A 22117-nucleotide genomic window follows, 5' to 3' on the forward strand; every position below is an offset into this window, starting at 1 on the left:
TCACAGCTGTATTCTCATGGGACATTTCATACAAATCCCGTTCCAACCCTGTCTGGACAGGGCTTTCTAAATTTTGATAGAGTGAGAGAAACACCAAAAAGTCAGCAAAGACATTTGCTTTGAAGGACTGCAACTCCTATTGGAGAGTTAGATTTGTAATTCAGAGCCTTTATGTGATGAAGTTAATAAGCGCCTGGACACCTTTTAGGGAAGCAGGCTGAGTTTTTTCAGCTGGGGTAGTGTTTAAAATTAAGCACCATCTTAAGCATCTTGTTGAATCAGGATCCATAACCTCGGTTGGAACGACGCCTTTTCCTGGGTACCCAGGTAGCGACAGAAGCAAAGTGCTCTTCTTCTGAAATTAATGCTTGGACAAATAAATATAAACTTTTGTTTTGGAGGGGACTTTGTTATGTCCGATTCTATTTTAATCAATTTTCTATTTATGAACCGAGACAATTTAGAGCAGCACTAACAATGTGAGTATTAAGGAAAACCACATTTACAGCAGTCAGTGCCAGGCTGCACCACTTGCCTGGGGCTCTGGGCAGAATTCAGAGTATTGTTTTTATCTTTGAAGCTCCAAATGATTTCAGTTTAATTTTTTTCTGAAGTGTTGTTTCTTTTGCCTTTCTATGCACTACAGCTGACATAAGCAGAAGTATACAGCATGAGCTTTTCAATTCAGGAGAAAAATCTGCTTATACATTACACAGGCTCCTTAGCTCAGCACTTTGCTCTTCAGCACAACAAACCTCAACACTGGTACATTCTACAAAGCACCCACCTTTTTTCGGGTGTTAAGTTAGGGACCAAATTAAAGTGTGAGTTCAGAAATTATGTTAATGTAATATTCAGTAGAAGAAATAGTGCTAGTAATTATGACAGCGGTGACTAGCAAACAGAACTTGTGTCAATTTATTGAAGTTTACTGTGATTTTAAAGTGCTTAAAGGCACCTAGAGTTGGAAAGGGGTGTATATCTTTATTATTTTAAGAACCAAATAAAAAGGAGAGATAGTTCACAATCAAAAGAAAATTATTTTCCATTTCAAAATCATTTTCACTCAAACAATTATATTTGCTGTTAAAGAACTTAGTGGGTTTGTGTTTATATTTTTCGAGGTGGTTTTGGTGGGAGAGGCTTTTATATGCCTCAGAGATCCATTTCAGGGATCAAAGTCGCAGAAGGTTTAGTATTATCATGATAACTCTATCCCTGAATGCTGAAAGCAATTCCAGATTATTCCCTCCCTTGGTAGTCACATTATTAAAATATCTGAAAGTGGACATTACTGCCAAGTTATACATATTTAATTCTCCTGATCTCTCTTTCTAAACTAGTATCTTTATCTCTGGCAATCCACTTCTTGGCAGTTTTCTACAAATTCCTTCCAAATTATCAGTATCTTTCCAGCAATGAGAGCTTCCAATATTTTATTGTTTCACCAGCTTTAGTGAGCATGCCATGTAATTTCCTCTGTCTTTATGGGAGGCCTGGATTTACTCTGGCCAGCTTTACTGCCAGAGGCGATTGCAAGTGTATTCATTTTTACTGTGCGCTACACACAGTGAGCATATAATCATCTTTTGGAACCATTCTGCTCTGGTCTGTCTCTTCCATTAGATATGAATGTTTAACACACTTTGACTTAGCTGTACTTCCACATATTTTTCCCTATTCTCATTTTCTCACACACTCTCATTTTTCTAATCTCTTATATCACTTCAGGTTATTTCTGTTCTGTTCATGCTTGCATAACGCATTGCATAATTTAATCTGTGAAATTTCAGATGACACCAAATTTATTCAGCTAGCAGCTGTGACACAGATCAAGGCCTTCTGAGATAGTGAAAGCAGGAAGAAAATCTGTGCCCTCTTTACCCATAGGAATCATTACTGTTTCTCTAAGGTGAGAAATTTGCCATCAACAGGAAGAAGGCAAAGATCCAGTTTCTGCTTAGTAAATAACTGGTGGACATCAACAACTCTACAGACTATTTCATGGTCTTTTGCCTACTTTCCTTGTAATGATCACCAAGTAAATAACTGTACATCACCTCCACCATCTCTTGGTATCCTCCACATTCGCTCATTCATCTTCCCTCATATTTCCACGTATATGGCAGCATAACCTCCAGAGTCTTTCTGACATTTATGTGCTTATCTATTTTTCATTTGAAACATTTTGTACCCCAAAACAACTTCTTGCTAGAGGTAAAGATAACATGCTCAAAAGCAAAGGAAAGATCTCAGGTCTCTCAGCTATATCTACAGCCACACCTAGTCACTGATAAAGTAGGCATACACCTGCTCCAGGAAAGCTGCATTTTTCAGAAATGGTATTCATCAGGTAGCTGAGCATTCATCACTTGAAGTTAAAACTTGGTTCAGATGGCTGGACTTGATCTATCTTTGCAGGTCATTGGAGATTCAGTCAGGGCAAATTGCCTCCTCTAACACTGAGAAGCAACAATTAATCCAGACTGTTACATCTATGCTTCATAATCTGTTCTGGCCAGCAAATTACCTACATGTTTATTCAGTGTTATAGTGCTGGTGAGGGAAAGGGAAAGGAAATTGTATTTTCCTTTATTCTTGAAAGCTTCATGGTTTGATCAAAATGAGATTATTACATTTTGCAGAGTTGCTTCAGCTGACTGACCAGAGATAAAACTGCAAGAGGCAGGGCAAGCTGAAGCAGCCAGTCATTGACCAAGAGCTGGAATTAGCATTGTTGGACAGAACAGCAAAATAAAATTTCACAATCTTTCTTGACTACCATGCTCCATGTATGTGTTCAACATATTGTCATTTGACGAAAACAGTATCTTTGCAGGAATTAAGTAAATTTATCTATGTTTCAGAGCTTCCAAATCAGGAACACATTCTGCACTAAGCATTTCTGAATCCAAAGAGTAGTTCTCACCATCTGAATCCAGCCACGTGCCATCTAGCTCACCCTAGATAAGATATTCTTGCAAAATGCAGCTCTCCATGAAATAAATTTGTAATCTTTAACACTGAAGTCCTCTTCCGAACTAATTTTCCTCTGGAACTGAGCAGGACTTTCTCTACTTGAGTCTTCTCAAATATTTAAGTTGGCTGCTGAATGGAGACACAAAACACTATGTCTTCAGTTTAGTGGGATTTATTTTCACTAAATTAAGGTAAGTTTTATCCGAACACTTTAGAGAAGAATGCCTTTTAAATATCCCCCAAAATATCAGTCAAATCTGCCCTTCTAACATTTTTATTTAAGAATGCTTTAACATTTGCATATACAACAGCACTCACCATTTCCCAATGGAATAAAAAATACAGGGGCGGGGTGTGGGGAGAACAGGAAGAGATATGAAGGTTAAAGGATCAAAATTAGGGTATCAAAGGAAAGATCAGGTAGAAAATCTTTGTCAGCATTCATAGTATCCTAGGAAAGAAATCAAGTAGACTGTCTTAGAGGGAATAGTCTTGCAAGGCCCATACTCAGAGCACTCTGACAAACCTGCTTCTTGCGGTCTGGTGGAAAAACAGCCTTGCTGTAACCGGAAGAGTCAAGGCTTTGAAAAGAACTGCATATGAACGTAAAAAAGTGAAGGTAAAACCAGAAAAGCACAGCTGAAACAAGCTTAGTAATCTGATGTAGTTAAATAAACACCCGTGGTCCCTCCCTCCACAAACGAGCACTCAGTGGAGGGACTCCTATAAGCATGCCTGCCATGTGCTCATGCTGACAGCTCTGAGGAGGCTGCAAAGAAAAGGGTGAGGGAGCAAAGTGACCTCAGAGGGAGAGGACCCCCACAGGCGCTGCTAGCCTGGGGTTCAAAGCCTGATGGTGAGAGAGCTAAACCCTGACAATCCCTGACTAAGGCCTCACTGTGATACATAAAAGCTTTACTTGCATTTTTTTAGTTTAGTTTTACTTGCGTCTTTGTTTTCCTGAGTTTTCCTTCCCCCACAAGGATGGTTTTAGGTATTTGCTGAGTAAAGTTGATAAATAGATAACATCTTGCCTGACATCAAGGAGACAAAGCTCCAGACATTAAGGAGACCCATCTAGTACACGACTGATTGTTACAAAAGGTTGCATCAGAAAAGGGGCCCTGGCTTGTGCTCAAGGATTCAACTAGAGGACAGCGTGAGGAAGACTATGAATGTCGGGAACTCATCACCATAAGACTGCCCTTCTCAGGAAATCTGATGAATATGTGTAATATTTGTGTATATGAACTGATGTGCTTTGCTAACCCGTTGGAGCACTCATGGTGGAACGATCCCCAGTGCTGCCCAGCACTGTCATAAAGAACGCCTGCTTAATAACACTCTGTTGTTATTGAGTTTTCATCTCGGAATCCTTACCCAGCCGCACCTAGCCTCCCACCTCCGTGAGGAGCGGTAGAAAGCAAGGGGGTTTGGAAGCTCTGAATTTTTTATCAGTGGTACCAAAGGTTCCAAAACAGCACAGAGGCGGGCCGACACCCCCGGACCAACCGAGTGTGTGACTCATGACCACTGAGGTGGCCTTTTACCTGATGGCACTACGGAGCTGAGCTGAGAAAAACTTCAGGGTCCCAGAGAAGTCTTAGAAACGAGAAAAAGCTAGGATGCTTCCTCAGACTTGGGAAAAGGGGTTGCTCGCCACGCTGGAGAGAGAGGTTCTGCCGGACAGGGTCCTCCGCACACCTCAGCAAGGAAACCCGAGGGACCAGAGAAGGACTGGCAGGGCCTGACCAAGACACCCAGGCCTGAGGCTGCCTCCCAAACCCCAGCCCTGCTGCCACAGCCGAGCCGCTGCTCCTACGCGTTGGGGCACAGCAGCCCGCACCCGAGCAGGGCAGCCAGGCTCAGGAGCCCAGGGGACACCCGCTCCTGCCCTTCACACTCCGCCGGCCTCAGAGAGCGCAGCTCTCGATTGGCTGCCGCGCCTGTCCATCAGCTCTCAGGGGCGGGGCCACGGGGCACGGCCACCCGAGGGGTTCGTCATCGCGGAGCGACGGCGGGGACCGCTGGTGGCGGCCGCGGTTCGGCCCGGTGTCATGGCGGCGGCGCCCAGCCCGCTCCAGCCCGGCGGCCGCGCTCCGGAGATCGGGGCCGACCCTGCGGCCTCGGAGGTGGCGAGCAGCGCCCTGCGCTGCCTGGCGGGGCTGGCGGGGCAGGTGAGTGCGGGGCGGGCGGAGGGGGAGGCCTGGGGCAGCGTTGGCCTGGGTGCCGCGGGCCCCGCACCGCACCTGGCTCGCCCCGCCTTGGGGGCCCGAGCAGGGCGTCCTCCTGCTTCTGCCCGGTCTGCGGGGCCACTCTGGGCTCCAGGGGTAAAGTGCGGCGGCGGCGAGAAAAGAAGCCTGGCGCAAACAAGGGGGCGGCCTCGCTTTTTGGAGGTTGTTCGCGGCTGCCTGCGGGAGCGGTGTAACTCCTGACAGGGCGGGGGGATGGCGGTGCCGGCTGCGTCCCTCCTGGCGTGGCAGCCCCAGGGTGCGGGGCCTGCTGCTGCGTCTCGTAGTCGTGGCCGTGCCTTTGCCTCTTCGTGACGGGACGTCTCGTGTCACTTTGTAGTTTGACGGATGATCTCTCCCATGAGAAACTGCAGTCTGCCTAATTGCTCTATCTTAACAATTAGTGATACTGAATTGAAAACGTACTAAAAGCTTAGTGTGCATTAAATCAAGATAAATGATCGGGAGCTTGAAGGTAGCCTTGCCTTGGTAAAAACACGCTATGAAACACACAGTGCATCTCAGTGGGTCAGAATTTTTAGAGCAGCTTTGCTCTGTGGTGCTTAAGTTGAAACACTTTATTTTTAGTAATGGCTATGAATTATTTAACAGATGCTATGGTAGTGGTGGGAGGCCCTTATCAGGAGAAGGTTTTTAGAAACAACTTAATTATTACCATAAATAATTTACAGATTAATTCCTTTTCCACTGTGGAAGCATATATGTAGTTCTGTGAAGGCAGTAGGAGTACACGCTTGCTTCTGAAATTGAACAGCCCTTTGAAGGTTTGGGGCCAGATGACAAGTGATATCTGCAGGAAATAGTATAACTTCATATATGTTTACATATATGTTTTCATATACTCAGAAATGGACTGTTAATACAGAGGCCTTTTAATAGTAGCTGCTGACTGATTTGAAATTATTTTTAGAGCGTTTCATTTCTCATCTGGATGGAATTGTGGGTTATATTTGCTTCTCACATCCAAGTCTGCTAGTAATTGTCTCCATTTTCAAACAAAAGTCATCCAGAATTAAGAGCCTGAAAGTTCAGGTGCTGACTAGTAAGAGTCAGGTTTCCTCTCTCTAAAGTGATTAAAAACTACCCTAGCTTTTGAACAGGAGTGCAGTGCTAAACAACTTCGTGATTATACACCACTCATTCGTAGTATTACTGAGACAGGGAAACTATTTATTGAGGACAAAATATCCTATAATTCTTCCTGGTGAAAATTTGAAATATAATCAGTGAAGAACTAGTGACTGTCAGTTTATCTAGGTGCAGTTCTGTCATTCATACCATTGTTCTTACGGTGTTGACATGAGTGAAAAGTTGAAGTCTTATATTTATGAAAAACGCAAAGAAGAATAAAGGAAAAGTTTCCCGAGCTCTTAACTAGCATGCTCATTTCAAGTTTAATTAATTCTTTTCAAAAATACATTAAATACTAGTTTCTCTCTCTCCTTCAGTAGCTTACTTGTTCTCCAAAGTTTGCTGTATGTCTAGCGTGTCGCTGGAGAGAGCTTAATGATTTTTGACATTATTTGGGTGTGCACAGACAGTTGCAAGAGACCAGTTTAGAGTTGCTGCATCCCTTCAGTAGAATTACAGTAGTTGTGGTGCAGAGTAAAATTGTCTTCATTGATGCTTCCAGTGTATTCTTTCCATGACAACAAACACATTTTACTGTGCACTGCACTGAGCTATGAGTAGGGGTCTGGTTGCTCCATCTTAGCTGAGAAGGCCCTTTTAATTGCTCAGTCATGATTGTTTCCAGTTGTTGAGTTACGCTCTTGTCTACCAGCACTTGAGTTCTGGTAGATTTAACTGGTGTTTTACCATCCTGCTGACTCTAGCAATCCATCTTGCATTTTTGACTGAAAGTACTGATTCCCCATTTTGCTTTTATACAGATGGATGAACATGTGCCAGATCATTAGCTGTCACAGTTTGTAGTGACAAAGTAGTTTATGTTGGATTTATGCTAGCAGGTTGGACGGTAGACAGAAATATTTCTGGCACAGGAGTTGTTTTACTAGAACAATCACTTGCAGCACAATGACTAGGAGGACATCTGTGGATAACAACTCTTAAAACCAGTGTGACTGATCGTGAAAAGTTCATTAAGCCCTAAGTGACAGTCAGTGTCTTCCATAAAACAGTTTCAAAGGGCTGAGGTGACTTATGATCCCATAAATTGCTACAGAATAGACTGTGGACTTGTAAATATACAAGGCCTTTGAAGTTACCAAATCACAGAATTTATAAACCTGCTTGTCACAGCTCTTATAGGTAGAAGGATGTGAAACACTGAGAAAACTAATTCTTTTGTACTAGAATCATGTTTGGATGCAGGAGAGGTTTATTCTGTACTTATTTTTAAGAACAGTGTCTAGGAGTTTAAAATATCCCTGGCCTCTAAATTATTCCAGGTCAAAAAGCTCTAGTGTTTCTGTACATTGAACCACCTGGACAGCAGTCACATGCTTTGATATGAAGGCACAAATCAGCTGATTCTCTTTGAAAAAGGAGGCTTGTTTAAAAAATTGCAGTAGGACTCCCATTTTATTTCATTACGATGACTTACATCTATACCTTTTTTACCCTGTCAGTGGACTGTAATGTATTGTGTAGCAAATGTTACAGTAGAAACTTTGTGAAGAAATAGGTGCTTCAGATGATCACATATGCACAGTGGCTTATTTCTTAAAGTTTTATTCTTATTAAATTTGAAATACATTCTTGAATTTGTAAGGTGTTCAAAACTAGTATTTCCTAAAATATTACTTTTTCTACGTCCTATGTAGTTTTAAGTGCTAAACAGGAATAACTATTTGTGTGAAAATTATCCAAAATACATTCTATATCTAGTCAGACCATCTCCTTTGCTATCTAATTTCGAATCTAACACTGGATTTAACAAGGCAGTTCTTTGACTAAAGAAGGAAAGCTTATAGTTCTTTACATACAAAGACAGCAGTTTGAAGGTTTGTAGTTCTTTATATACAAAATTGTGATAATGCTGGGGTTTGAAACTAAGTAGAACAACTTGGTATCCACTGCTTTGCCTTCAGAGAGATGGAGGCGTTCTTGTGTTTAGTTCTCATTGTTTCCTCCTACACTGGGTGGTGGATTTGGGAAATGAATGCATATGCATTCTATGTTCTTGTCCATATTTGATGCCGTTAGAAGTTAGCTGTCTGTAGACCGTAGTTAAAGGTCACTTTTGTCATCAGCCTGAGGTCTCTTTTCTTTTTTATTTTTTCTTTTTTTGTTTTTTCTTTCTTTTAAGTATGAAGGGAGTGAGATGTAGACCTACAAATACGCATGTGACTTGGGAATTCTGTGTTTCAAACAGAGTACCTGTAGGTCCTCTTGATTTTGAACAAGAGTTTTATCTGCATTTAGAATTTGGGGGATCACTTACAGGTTGGTTGATTGGAGAACTACCTACTTGGCTTTGGGAAATGAAAGTGCTCCTTACTTCAGAAGAGCTTTAATGTGACAAAGAAGGCAAAGGTGAATGTGAGAGTGTGTAGTTCATGAGTGGTTATTAACAATCAGCTTTGTGTTAGAAAGGAAGGTTTATTTTTAGCTTATAGAAGATACAGTTCCTTTAAATAAAACTTCAGATTCACTATGTGTGTTTGTTACTTTGGGAGTTAAATATTGCAATTCCTTGGCAAAGACAATAGACTGTGGCAATTGTTGTTTTGATATGAATGTTTATAAAGGGAAATAGTGTGATTCGGAAATGGGTTTGACAGTGGTGCTGTGTAGTCTAGAGTTTGTTTAACCTCGAGATTTTTTTAAGATTTTTTTTTTAAACACGTTTAATATAGAGCCTCCTTTGGATTAGCAGCAAGTAAAAATTTCAAGAATGTGGTGTGGTGCAGTGTCAAGACCTTGGTCATGCAGACATAGATAGCCTTGCAAATCTCAGAATAAATTGCACTAACTTACAGCATACTGCCATGCTGGGTGCATGTTTCTTTCTACTTGTGGTTTTATCATCTGTTAAAGGAAAAGATTTGAGCGATTAACATGATATGTTTTTGTATGGTAGTTAATCAAATTGAGAATTGACTAATGTTAAAGATTACATTAATACAATAAGCATGATGAGGTAGGAAGAAATTTTTGTTTTTTGAATATGCTCTACAAATACTAGCTTACTTTGAAAATGACAGCTGCTTGAATTATAATTATGTCAAGCCTCTCCAATGGCCTCATATAAAAATGGGGTCTGTATGGGACTGAGCATAATCGTTGTCCTGTAGAAGTCTTGTATACTTTTGTGATGTTAATACAACGTAACAACATCATTTTTGTTGTGTTTGTTTTGCCCTCTTGAAGCTTAACCTTGGAGATGATATCGTGAAAGTTGTAATCGATTGGAGCAAGCTTCAAAGCACATCAGCACTTCAGCCAACATTGCTCTTTAGTGCACTTCAGCAGCATATTTTATGTTTGCAGGTAAATATTTCATTGGACACGTTTGACTTGACAAGTGATCAACAACTGAATGTAGTTGTGGTATCTAAATGGTAACATTTCAGTCATTTTGATCTTATATTGCTATGTCCAACAAAAAAGAATGCAACACTATTATACACTTGGGATTCCACTATGCTTCATGGGTACTCATACTTAAGGATTTTTCAGATTAGTGGTGGAATAGCCACTGTAGGTGAGCAGGCTGAATAAATGCAGCCTCATTGATTTCTAGAGTTGCATTGTAAATGTGATACATTTCCATCTATGGTGGGTATAATTAAGCAATAAGACACGGCAGGTGTGTGTCATGCTATGATAATGATTCCATGCGTTGGGTGAGTTTTGAGGCTCATGGAGTGCTTTCAGTGGTTCAAGAAGTGGCATTATCCCAGCATGACACATCCTGGAGTGTCTTACTGCAATTAAATATATTTTCAGCGTAGGTTTTTTTTTTTTGTTTAAAGAGTAATTTCTTTGACATTAATGTCTCATCTTGCCAAGTAGCCAGTCACCATTACTGTCATTTCTTTTAACTATTTGAAACTTTCCAACACTGCCAAAAGTACGTGTAATTTAGTTGCATGGCAGGGAGGGTGAGCAATTTGTCAGCTGGTAACTGAACAGTGTTTTGACCTTGATAGTTCATCTGTAAAAGGTGGGGATTTGAATACCATTTTTTTTACTTCAGCTAGTCAATGAATTATTTCAAGTGTATAGTACTGAGAGGATGAAAGTTCTTGTGTTTGCTTGTCTGTAGGTAAAAGAAAGATCCATTATGCTTTCCAGACATCCACCAAATTTTTGGTGTGATGAACAAAAAGAGAAACTGTGCAAGATAAAAGCAAGTAAAAGTTACATCCAACTGTAAGAACACTGCAAGTAGGAATTTGATTCCATTTCAGGAGGTGTGACTGGTAAAAATCATGTTGTCTTTAAAAAAAAAAAAAAAAGTAATTTCTAGAGGGAAAATAAGCAGTGGAATTCAAACTAGATGAAACTGGTAACAATTAAAAAAGGAGGTGTGACGTATACGCACTGAGGTTTTGTTATTACATCTTGTGTAAGAGTTATTGCAGTAGAATAAGCATTTATTTTTGCTGCTACAAATGTCAATGCATTCTTTCATTTAATCTCATGACCTAAGTAGATAATCAACCATGTCAAGAAAAGCATGTGTTCAGGATAATGCCTGTATATTTCATGTCTGTGTTCTCTCGTTCACTCGGGCAACTGCAGTTTCAAGTGGAGAATGTAGTGCTTTGGTGATAAAGTAAAGGCTTTACAGTGTGAAAGCATTGGCTTTCATGTTAAGGACGAAAAATACTAAGCCTTACTGTTCTGAGTAGGCATTTGAATGACATGTTAATTAAGTGGCATTGGTGCCAACGACTAAAGCTTTGATTTAGCTAGTAACAGATGAGTAGCAGGCAGATTTTCACAGAAATTTGGGAGTTTTCCTATGCAAACCTCTAAAAGGCACAGGTCAAAAAGGCCAGAATCATGGTGTGCACAGTGTTTGGAACTATAACTTTTTTAAAATTTTATTTTATTACTGTGTTCAATCAGAGGCAGATGTTGTAATTCCTAAAATTATTTCAGTTGGTCTGTTTTAGAAATTATAATTGTACTTGGCTTTTTGCTTTTTGTTTTGGGGATTTTTTTTTTTTTAACACTAACCTACGGTTTTCTTTGTTCAGCCTCTTTTAGAAAAACTCCAGTCATTGATTAAAGAGGAAAATATAGGCCTTGTTGAACCTGCAGGTAAAACGGAAGGCCAAATTTGTGAAACAAGTTTAGGTGTTTATGATGGTAACTGTCAGACTGAAGAAAAGTATGCAAGTTATGACTTGGGAGATCTGAAGGATGCTCGTATTAATTTTGATCCAGAGGTGGTCCAAATAAAAGCTGGAAAAGCAGAAGTAAGTGATTTACCTAAATTAAAAAAAAAAAGAAAAAGACCTTTCTAAATTTAAAATTTAAAGAATGAAATAGATATATGCCATCATGTTTATTACCTGCAGATTGACAGGCGGATATCAGCCTTCATCGAGAGGAAACAAGCTGAGATCAATGAAAATAATGTCAGGGAATTTTGCAATGTTATTGATTGTAATCAAGGTAACTGGCTAGCCAGCCTTTAATCTTCATAGCAATTTAAGTTGTTGTTGTTTTTTTATTATTATTTTTCAAAAGCATTCTTCTATATTTGAAACAGAACTTTATTTTAAGAGTAACTTGTTTTAAAGTTAAGAACTTGCATGTGCACTGCAGATGTTGTCAGACAAAAAAAGAAAGTAGTCACTGGGTGACAATGTTTAATGCATCCCACACGGAAAGATTATAGCTATTACTGTGTTCATTTTGAGAACTGCCATCTTAAATCAGATGATTTTGTAGCTATTGTTCCCAATGTTTTAGCTAGATGTTCCTTCCAAAGTCAACAGAATTGCCATTCAGAAATGTCTTCTGAATTGCATATTCAAATTGAAGTTAATTTAATACTAGTTAAATGACAAAGAAGTATTTTTTGCAATCAATTTGAATTGCTAGCTACTTAGAATAACTTTTTTCCTTTCAACATTACTCACACTATTGGAGTTTTAATGCACCAACTTGCACAATTGGCTGTATCTATAACCAAACAATCTTAAATCCATCTGGTAGGCTGGATCCCATTAGCACAATCAGTAACTGTGTAACCAAATATGTCTTAAAAGTGAAGACGCTTTTATATACATAAGTAGTACAGAGATATTTTCTAAGTACCTGTGAACCCAGATGTACTTATGCTTTTAGAGATCAAAGCTTGTTGTTCCGTAAGCTTTATAGGAAGAGATTGTAACTCCTTGAATATTAGTTGGGATTGAAAATGGCATCTGAAGTCTAGTAGAATATACTAGACAGTAAAATACTGATACCTAGTATTGTTAATTATGTACGGAAGAAATGATGATAAGAACTTCCTTTGTATGTTCAGGCATAATAAAATATGTAAAGCTTTGGTGTATATGATCAGGGATTAAAATAAAAACATTAGAATAAACTAAGATGCCTGTACTGTAGGTTTTTATGGTTAAATTAAAGAAGTCACAGGAAGGTGAGAAAACTAGACCAGTCTAAAAATAGGAAGAGAACAGTTTCAAAAACCTTAAAAAAGGTTTTAAAAGCAGAATAACGGTGGTAGGCAGGGAAGAGACTTCTGTTCAGGAAGAAAGAAATAAGTTACAGAGAAATGCAATGAAAAGATAGAACCAAATAAAATGTAAATGGGAAGAAATTTGGTCCTGATCCAATAAACTTTTATATACATGTGTGCATACATTTATGTGACTTGTCTAATTAAAGCCAGTAGGTCCATGCAAGTGTGTGAAACTATTAATGAGCAAGTGTTTATAGAATGAATGAAGTATTTCTGATGTTTTTATTGAATAAAAAAATTTAATTAGATTTGTTAAAAGCCTCAAAGCTGATGATGGTTAGAATATTTTAAATTATAAATACATAATTAGGACCTCACTTGTATTATTATTATTATTATTTATTTAGAAAATAGCTGTGCCAGAACAGATGCAATTTTCACACCCTATCCTGGATTTAAAAGCCATATAAAGGGTAAGCAACTATTTTAATACACATTTATTAAGAGTGTCCAGATAGAACAGCACTGAGGAATTTTTTACTTTAAAACTTCTTATAGAATGCTCAAAAAATGCAAACTTATCTATTGATTTTTTACTCTAGTGAATGCTTTTACATTTTTGCTTACTTCTCCAAGGTTTTCAGTCCCATAACTGCTTCATTAAGCTGATGGTTTTGCACTAAAGACCAAAACAAAGTAGCCTGTTTTCATTGTCTGAAAGGAAAGATGCAAAAGATAAAGCAGGACAGAGAAGCTGAACAATTCCTAGTTTTTCTTCTTAGGTAAAGCCAGCAGTCTGGTTAAGGAATTGAGATTAAATAAGATTATCTTCTATTTTTTGTTAGTCTGTGTAAGTATATTGAATTAGAAAATAGTTTTGGGACATAGTGAAAGTTCCGAGACATGGATTTATGGGAAGTGACCAGCTGGAGAACAAGCTTACCGCTGCACTACCTTTTGGAAAGGGGTGAATAGTGTAGAAATGGTTGTCCAACAGAAGTTAGTATAAAAGATCGCCTGTCCATCTACTGCTCTCTAGGTGTACCAAGTTACTCTCTTTAAAAAGAAACCAACAAAATCTCCAAAATGAGAATGAAAGTAACCCTGTCTTCCATTTCCGAGAGTGGCAGTATTCATTGGTTCTAGAAACCAATTCACTATTTTGAATTCTGGAATTCAGTGTAGTACTGTGAAGCACAATGATAAGTATAAGCATTGAAAGGTCTGTTGAGCTAAGAGGGAGATGGGGAAGTGAGTTTGAGTTTAGAATCTTTCACTAAGAGCACCTTTCAGTAGTCACTTTTTTAAGCTGCGTGCTAATTTTTGTGACTTGGATGGTAGCGTATTACGGGAAAAAGAAAAGTTTACTCTTCAAGTAACTAAAATCTAAACAGTTTGTAATTGAAACGTGAATAATGCTTAGAAAAGAGTTGGAAGTAAAACTGTCATAAACTGATGCAAAACTGTAGCATGTGACCTTCATGAAGTACTGAGTGAGAAGGGGTGCGCTTCAGTGTCTGGAGTTGCCAATGTAGTCTTTAAGTCTGCAGTACACTATGGTAGTCCTGTCAGACAGTACTTGAGAAATGACCATGACTTAAAGAGAAGTGACCAAAATCTTCTGATGAAGACATGGTTCAGCAGCGGCAAAAGACAGACCCAGAAGCAGCTGAAGAACCATTAACTCTTTACCCGAATAACAAAAATTAAAACGGAACTTCCTTGCTGAGACTCATAATGGTTCTTCTAGTTGTATACCTCCCCTCATCTTCATGTATTTATGCTGCTTCCTGTAATATTAGGTCTGGCCTCTTTGCATTCACAACAGCTCACATGTGCAACTGCTGACATAGATACTAGGTTTTCTGCTGTTTATCAGCAGCTGATGACAAATTCTTGATACTGCCATTCTACATGGATGTATGAGTAATTCTTTTACTTTGCATATGTAAAGTTCTAGGTTTTTGTTTAGTTTAGTTACTTGTGTGAAAATAGGAAAATACTTTTACTTGAACCTTTGATCCTAATGTGTGTGGGACCCTTCATGTGAGAGACTGGTGTGAAATTGATCTAACACAAGTTTTCATATTTTAGTATTTTGATTGTTTTGATGTACTTTGTGTTTCATGTGCATATATGTTAAATTTGTGATCTCTTTACCTAGTTTCTAGGGTAGTAAATACATATGGACCTCAAACTAGATCTGAAGGAGCACATGGGTCCAGTCACAAAACCAATGTACCTATTCATGATTGTGGAAACCAAGCTGTTGAGGAGAGATTGCAAAACATTGAAGCACACTTACGGTTACAAACAGGTTTGTATCATGTTTTAATTATGACATTGTTGTGCCAGTTTGTACTGCAGTTGCTGTTACTATAGTAAAACTGGGCAAATCTATAAAAACTGTGACTGTAAAAACAGTGAATAGGTCCACTGAAGGGTTTAGTCACCCCAGGTACTGCAATCTGATGTGTAGGTTCTTATGCCCAAAGTGGAACCCAGATTTATGCCCAAATTAGGGTGCTGAGTTAGTAAATCTGCACTTGATGTGGCAAACAAGAGGGAGACACTTCAGAATGGGATTTAAAACAGTCTGGAATATTTGGATGTAGGGATTCTCCATAGTCAGTGGAGTCCTTCTGCCTTGACCCACTGAACAGGAAAAGCTGAGGTTAGGACTCAGTGCTGCTTCATGGACACCTTGTGGGCCAGAGATAGGACGAACCCAAAAGACAACCTGAAACCTTTTCCTAAAGGTGAATGATTCCTGAAATACAGTTAGGTGAAAAGCTTGTTTCCCAGAAAGCGCGCAGGTCGTTGTCAGTACTTCCCTTTAACCATGCAAACGTGAGCCCACCCTGTCACTAAAATAAATGCCATAGCCACCAGGCTACTGACTTTTTTTTAAGTAGTTGCTTTCCTCACCCCAGGCCCAGTTTTCTAGAGTATAAATCAATGAGGCACCTATCAAGGAGGAATCTGTATTTTTCCTGAAAAATGTTTCCAAAACGGAACAGGATCCCAGATCTTTACCTAATAAAGTGGATGCTCTACACATCACAAATGCAGCACACACTGACTTTTTTGTCCCTTAATACCAAATAGATGCCAATCCATTCTCTAAGAATATGATGAATGTTGACTAGATTACTAGATTCCTGTGAATGCATACTGGATCAAAGTCCTCTGGTGGCAAGGAGAGCAGAATTCTCCTAGGTACTGTTGAGGCAGCCATCAGAGCTTGACGCTTAGCTGTATAGCTGTCTCAAAAATAGGGTGGTTTTTATGCATGGAAATAGAATTTGCAAGTGACTGGCCAGCATTAAGGTTACAACGAGTAATAGCTTTGGAATTTATGCGTATTGGGGATATTGATTGGGGGTAGCTGAGGAGGGGCCCTTGCTTCCAGATTGAGCCTATAATAGGTGACATAATTTTATTTGAAGGAACAGGTCAGCTAAACTACAGCATAGAGGAAGATAATGAAAGTGTGCAGTTCCAGCTCAACTCCTGTCCAAATCAGCATTCCCAGGGAAGGTCTCAAGTTCATTTGTTACCTAGTCCTGCAGCTGTGCAAAAAGTAATCACCTGAGCAGGTAACTTGCCTCAGCTACCTGCTTCCCAGTTTTCATTTCTGACTGAAAGAGTTGTTCTTGACTCACCTGCTGTTTTTCTGAACAGCTTCTTCTAGTGCTAGCACTGCTCTTTTCCCTTTACATTAAGAGACGGCAATATTAAGAAGAGTGAGAGGTTAGCTGATTTAATTAGTAGCTGCTGAGTGATGAGCAGAGAGGAGAACTGAAGGAGGGAAGCTACCCGCAAAATAGTCTGTCTGAAGTGAGGAAATAGATGAATGGCAAAAAAATGCATTAGTGCTTATTTCAGTAGCTTGTGGAATAGAATTGTCTTACCTAACAGACCTAGAAATAAATGGAAACAGATGGCAAGGGAATAAGTAAAAGCTTGCTAAGGCTTTGGTTATTCACTACTGTTCAGAACCAGACTATCATTTTATCATAATTTCAGTTTATATAATACTATGTGAGGGTAAATAAGATGCTTTCTAACACTGATCTTTTGATCACTTCTGTTCTTACATGGGGAAACAAGCCCAGGCTGGTGTAGTATAGCTGCAAACAGCAAATGGGTTGAGGTGTTTTTTTGTTGCTGTTTGTGGTGGTTTGGGGTTGGGTTTTTTTTGGGGGTGGGGGTGTTTGGGTTTTTTTGTTTCGTTTAGTGTGGTTGGTTTTTATTCCAAAGCTCTGTTACTCTGTTCTGCACATGCATTCCCCACCCCTGCTTCTCCCATCTATGGCCAGGCAAACACTGTTCTCTGTCAAGCACAACTCATACCTGTGCTTCAACCTCTGATGCCCAGTGGAGATAGGTTTCCTTCAGAACAATCGTAGGTACCAATGCTGAATTCATGTGTGGTCAGCCATCCCATTTGCTCCTTCCTGACGCTGCCATCAGTTTTGAAGTAACGTTTAGTGTGTGACCAGTATATTGTAAGAGTGATCATTAGTTGTTCCAGGGACCTTGTCAGACATATTTCAACCACCTGCATAAAGTTATCTATTGCCTTCACTGACTGCGCTGGCTTATCAATGAAGTTTTACCCTGAGTCATATTAATTACCCTTCCTTTTCATTATCTCGTCCACTCGTATTTCCGTTACTGGTTGATAGCTGGACTCAAAGAATTCACCAGGAAAACTTGCAATCTTTAGTTTAAAACATTACTTAAGCACTTTTCCTGATTTCTTTGTATTTGTACTGGCGTATTTAGGTGGTCCTGTACCAAGAGACATTTATCAGAGAATTAAGAAGCTTGAAGATAAAATCCTTGAGCTGGAAGGACTGTCTCCTGAATATTTTCAATCTGTAGTAAGACATTATCTTAACTTCTTTTAGCATACCTGAATGCATTCGGGGATTTTGCGCTTAAATCTTTGATGTACAGACAAAAACCTAAGCAGTCAGAGGGCAGACGCTTTTGATAGACGACTCTGGCTTGGTGTAATGGTTATATTTAATGTGGACCGTCAATGTAAGTTCATATTTCTACCTAATTTCTCATTTGAAAGAAAATAGTATTGGGGGTGTGTGTGTGGAAATTGCAGCTGTTCCAGCTTAACTAATTCGTAAGAAATGTATTATAGAGGCTGGATTTCTCCTCTGCTCCCTGCCTTCCCCCCCCCCCCCCCCCCCCCGCCTTAAAATGATAAGTGTTTCTGATGATAAGAAAATTGACTGAAGTTTTGATCTCTATACAAATCATTAATGGCTTAAGTCAGCTGAAATCCTTTGGGCTTCTGTACATGATCTGATTACTAAAGATCAGCCATGTGAAGTAACTTCCAATAGGATGAGAGAGTAAACCCTTTAAAAATTCTTTCATGTGATTCTATGACTTCGGTTTCTGTGTTGCTAGTCTTCAGGCAGAGTTACGCCTCTTTACTTTACTTTAAGCTTTACTATCCTTCATTCACCTGAGGAGATCAGGACAAAGAAAACATGAGTTGTTACTACATCAGGCTCTGCTTGGCTGTAGCAGTTTCTTGTCTGTTAGCTTGCTCTTATTTCCCCATGTAACAGTAAGAGTATCTCTTTTATTGTTGATCATATTTTAATTTATATCTTCTCCCTTGAGACCAGCCAAAGAAGAGTCAGCAATTAAAAATCAATAGCAATATTATAAATTTTTATTTCTTTTTTTTTGTTTATATTGGAGACCAATAAAATCCTTTATTTGTGAGGCTATTCCTTCAAGTTGTTGGAAACAGAGATTTGAAATGTACACTTTCACCAGCCGAACTGTCCATGGAAAGTGCTTTAGGATCTTCTCTAGAATGGAGATCTGGGAAAAATTTGTGGTGGTGGCAGTAATTAACATTTTTTGGTCCAAAGTTTTGCGTTGGTGTGGATACAGGAGAATTTTAGGGAGAAAATTATTGACAGCTTCAAAAGCTGGATATTGATCTTGGTTTTGTCTGAAGGAAGCTTTAGTTAAGTTGATAGTTGTTGGCTGCCAAGCATGGAGAAGCTTCAACAGCTTCTGACTGCTCTCCAGTAGTATTTCTCCAAAGTACTTAATTATAAAAAAAAGATTTCTTTAATCCATGGAATGGCAGTCAGTGTTCTTTCTGTACTTTGAAGACTCTTGTCAATATTGTTACAGAATTACTTGTGGTCCTCTGTCAGTGCAACATTAAGTCTGTTTTGATTATGTCTTTTCTTTAGAGCTGTTCTGGCAAGAGGAGAAAGGTTCAACTTCCCCATGTAAGTGCTGTTAACTTTTGTTTACCGTAAGTTTAGGGTGTTCTGAGTGAAAAGCAATCAGAAGTTCTACCAAGCAAATATCTAACTTCTCAGAAATAGCTGCATCAGTATTGGATAGCTTACTGGCAAAGAAAGAGAGGGAAGGAGACAGAAAGTTAGTGAGTGTCACAATGAAATGAGTATTCTAAGAGTCTGTACTAGGGTAGGTTAGTTGGTGTTTTCACCAGTTAGAAGGGTGATAGAATGAATAAATCTGTAATGAAGTTAATCAAGGTGGGGTTAACAAGCAATTTGTGAATTCTGATCAGCCTCCTAGTAATGTCTTCTGGTTTGGTTTTGTTTTGTGGCTTGGTGGGTTTTTTGATTTTTTTTTTTTTTTTTTTTTTTGACTTTTATTTTTTTTAAATTTTAATTCTCCTTATTGGTTTATGAAGAGACAATACAAGTAGAAATGGCTGGTTCGGAAAAGTGTTGCAGAAAGACCTGACACTATAGCAGATATTAACTTAAGTCGGTAAGACTTCGCATTTTCACAACACCATCATGTAAGGGAATGCATTAACCACGTACCTTAGGGCCACAAGAGAGAATTTCTCAGTGCAACTGAGGCCATAGCTGGAACACTGCCTGCTACTAGCCATCACGCTTGGAGACAGGTGGGCTGGGGAGAATGCTTAGAACAAGATGTGAGGCATCTGAGACTTGAAGCAGGCTTGTTTACATGAGAAAAAAGTCCTCCATAGGGTGAAATAATTTTGTAAAAAAGGATGACCAGTTTTTTTGTGTAAGGAGGGATTTAAAAAAAAATTGCCACGTTAAGTGGGCACAGAGGAGGTTGATGTTGGGTGATAGGAAAAAAACCCTTCAGTTGTAAAGCTGGGTTCTACAAGATCTAGATAGTCTTGTCCAGTGTTTTAACATCAAAGGATTTTTGGGTTTTTTTGTGAACAGGTTAAACAAGCATCTAATGGAAATAGCGAGGGTATATTGATCCATGATTAGGACTGTCAGTTTCTTCTAAGTTTGCATTCTTTTTCTTTCAAGTTGAAATAGCTGTAGACTACAGAGATTTCTGCAAAAGCATTTCTGTCCTTTAGTGCAGTATGCAGTGACCTCAAGTGTAAAGTGCTAGGCCACATCTCTAGCAATTACAAGATGTAAATGATTGTGGGTTTTATTTTGTTCTTTTAGCAGAACTATTCATTGGCTGAACTTGATGAAAAGATCAATGCTATAAAACAGGCATTACTGAGGAAAACAAAGGAAAGCAAGTCCAAGGAGACTGAACGGCTTCTTCGATAAAAAAAAAGTCTTTTCAGAATCTTCGTCACATACCTAAACTATAGACCTGAGTTGTGTTCATCGGGGATGACTTTAGCAATGAAAGCAAAGCATGCATGTAAGTTCCTTTTGGATGATCTTGAAAGCTTGCTTTCAAAAGAGCTCATTTTAAAACTGTCATATCAATGAAATAGTTACTTTAAAATTAAGAATGTTTTAGGAATAGCATTCTAATAATCCATTCCCTTCTGTTATAAAGGAGGATTGCGGCATTGTTCGTATGTGGAAAGTCTTATCCTGCATACAAAAGCTACATTTCACATGTAATTCTTGATGACTGAGTATTCAAAAGGGCTATCTTTTGAATACTTTTAATGTAAGTAGTTTGCATAGACTTGTGAAATAAAATTAAATACTTCCTCGTAAGTAAACTGTCTTAGGAAAAAAAAAAAGTACAAAAAAACTTGCAGTATGCATGCTTACCTGCACTTTTTCCCATATTTGTCACTGTTTTTACAGCTGTTAGAAATGCAGCAAATTGTATTTCTGTTTGAAAGATGGTTATGGAAAATCCTGTATGTGTAAATACAGACACCTGTTCTTCACTTCCTCAGTGTCCTGTAGGAATTCAAACTTCATACCCTTCTAACAAGCTTAATATATTCTAAAGACCACTCCAGGGGAGTATTTGAGGGTTTTTTTGCCAGCAGGACCCAGCTTCCCTTCCTTCCATATGCATGCTTACATGACTTCTGAAGCATGGATGCTGGGTACGTAGTTTAAATTAAAGTCAGTTGTTACATTGAAGTGTGATTTTGTTTGTTTTGTTTTTAAATAAACCATTTTCTATTTGTACCGGTTCTTTTGTTTATTTGCTGTCTTTGTCTTTATTACGGTTTAGAAGAAAAGTAGCTGTTGTGGAGGGAGTCTTTTGTGTTAACTGCTCTGCTTACAGCAGTCATTCTATCGATGTCCCTGTATCAGTCGCTGTGTCAGGTGTTATGAACAGTACTGAGTGGACACAGTCTTGCACTTTGAAGAATAGTAGGGGTTTTCTGTGACTCTGTATTCTTATCTAGACTAACATTTGTTGTAGCAACCGCACCTAATACTTCTCTGAAGGTGAGCCAGCAGGGAAGGGAGACAAAGCTGCTTGAGCTTTGGTCTGAGCTCCAGGAAAGAAGACAATATGACAGTTACCTATTGAGACACTTTGTGTCCACCCAGGAAGAGATTCACGCAAGCAGTTGTGAGTGCCTCAAATACAACGTGGGATACAAAGAGGTACTTTCACAGTTGAAGACTGTGACCTGCCTGTGTGTAGGACCATTACTTAGACTGTGTGATGTGGTATCCCGCAGAGACTACTTTTGTTATGTGAAGTGTTGCTGTTCTTGAAAATCCTGCCAGCTCATAATATGAGGGGTATTTTGGTGAAGCAGCACTGTGAGCTGTAGCTTTTACCTCAAGCAGATAAGCTTTACTTACTGTCTACAAAAAATTTTTGTACTATGTCCCAAGAGCCATAGCTCAAAAGAGTACAGTGTGGGTATAGTTGTGCCTAGCACCACACACTTCACACGGTAGTACTTGAAAGAGTGGTGAGAGGTGGCTGTTACAACTGGGGACAGGAAAGATGACCACAGGGATTTGGCTTTTATGAAGCAGTAGCCTTTACTCATGTGCATCGTAATTCAAGTACTGGT

General features: G+C 39.1%; 1 protein-coding gene across 1 annotated transcript; it reads left to right on the forward strand.

Annotated features, from left to right (window-relative positions):
* Nucleotides 1-5036: 5036 nt before the first annotated feature.
* On the forward strand, nt 5037-21266 carry MBIP (MAP3K12 binding inhibitory protein 1). Its single transcript, XM_086462078.1, has 9 exons — nt 5037-5156; nt 9567-9686; nt 11405-11626; nt 11729-11825; nt 13254-13319; nt 15011-15163; nt 17638-17735; nt 19092-19130; nt 20322-21266. The coding sequence occupies exons 1-9, from the start codon at nt 5037-5039 to the stop codon at nt 20430-20432; spliced, it is 1026 nt and encodes a 341-aa protein (XP_086318204.1). The 3' UTR covers nt 20433-21266.
* Nucleotides 21267-22117: the final 851 nt, after the last annotated feature.

Source organism: Leptosomus discolor, chromosome 3 (assembly GCF_034619465.1).
Source record: "Leptosomus discolor isolate bLepDis1 chromosome 3, bLepDis1.hap2, whole genome shotgun sequence".
NCBI lineage: Eukaryota > Metazoa > Chordata > Aves > Leptosomiformes > Leptosomidae > Leptosomus > Leptosomus discolor.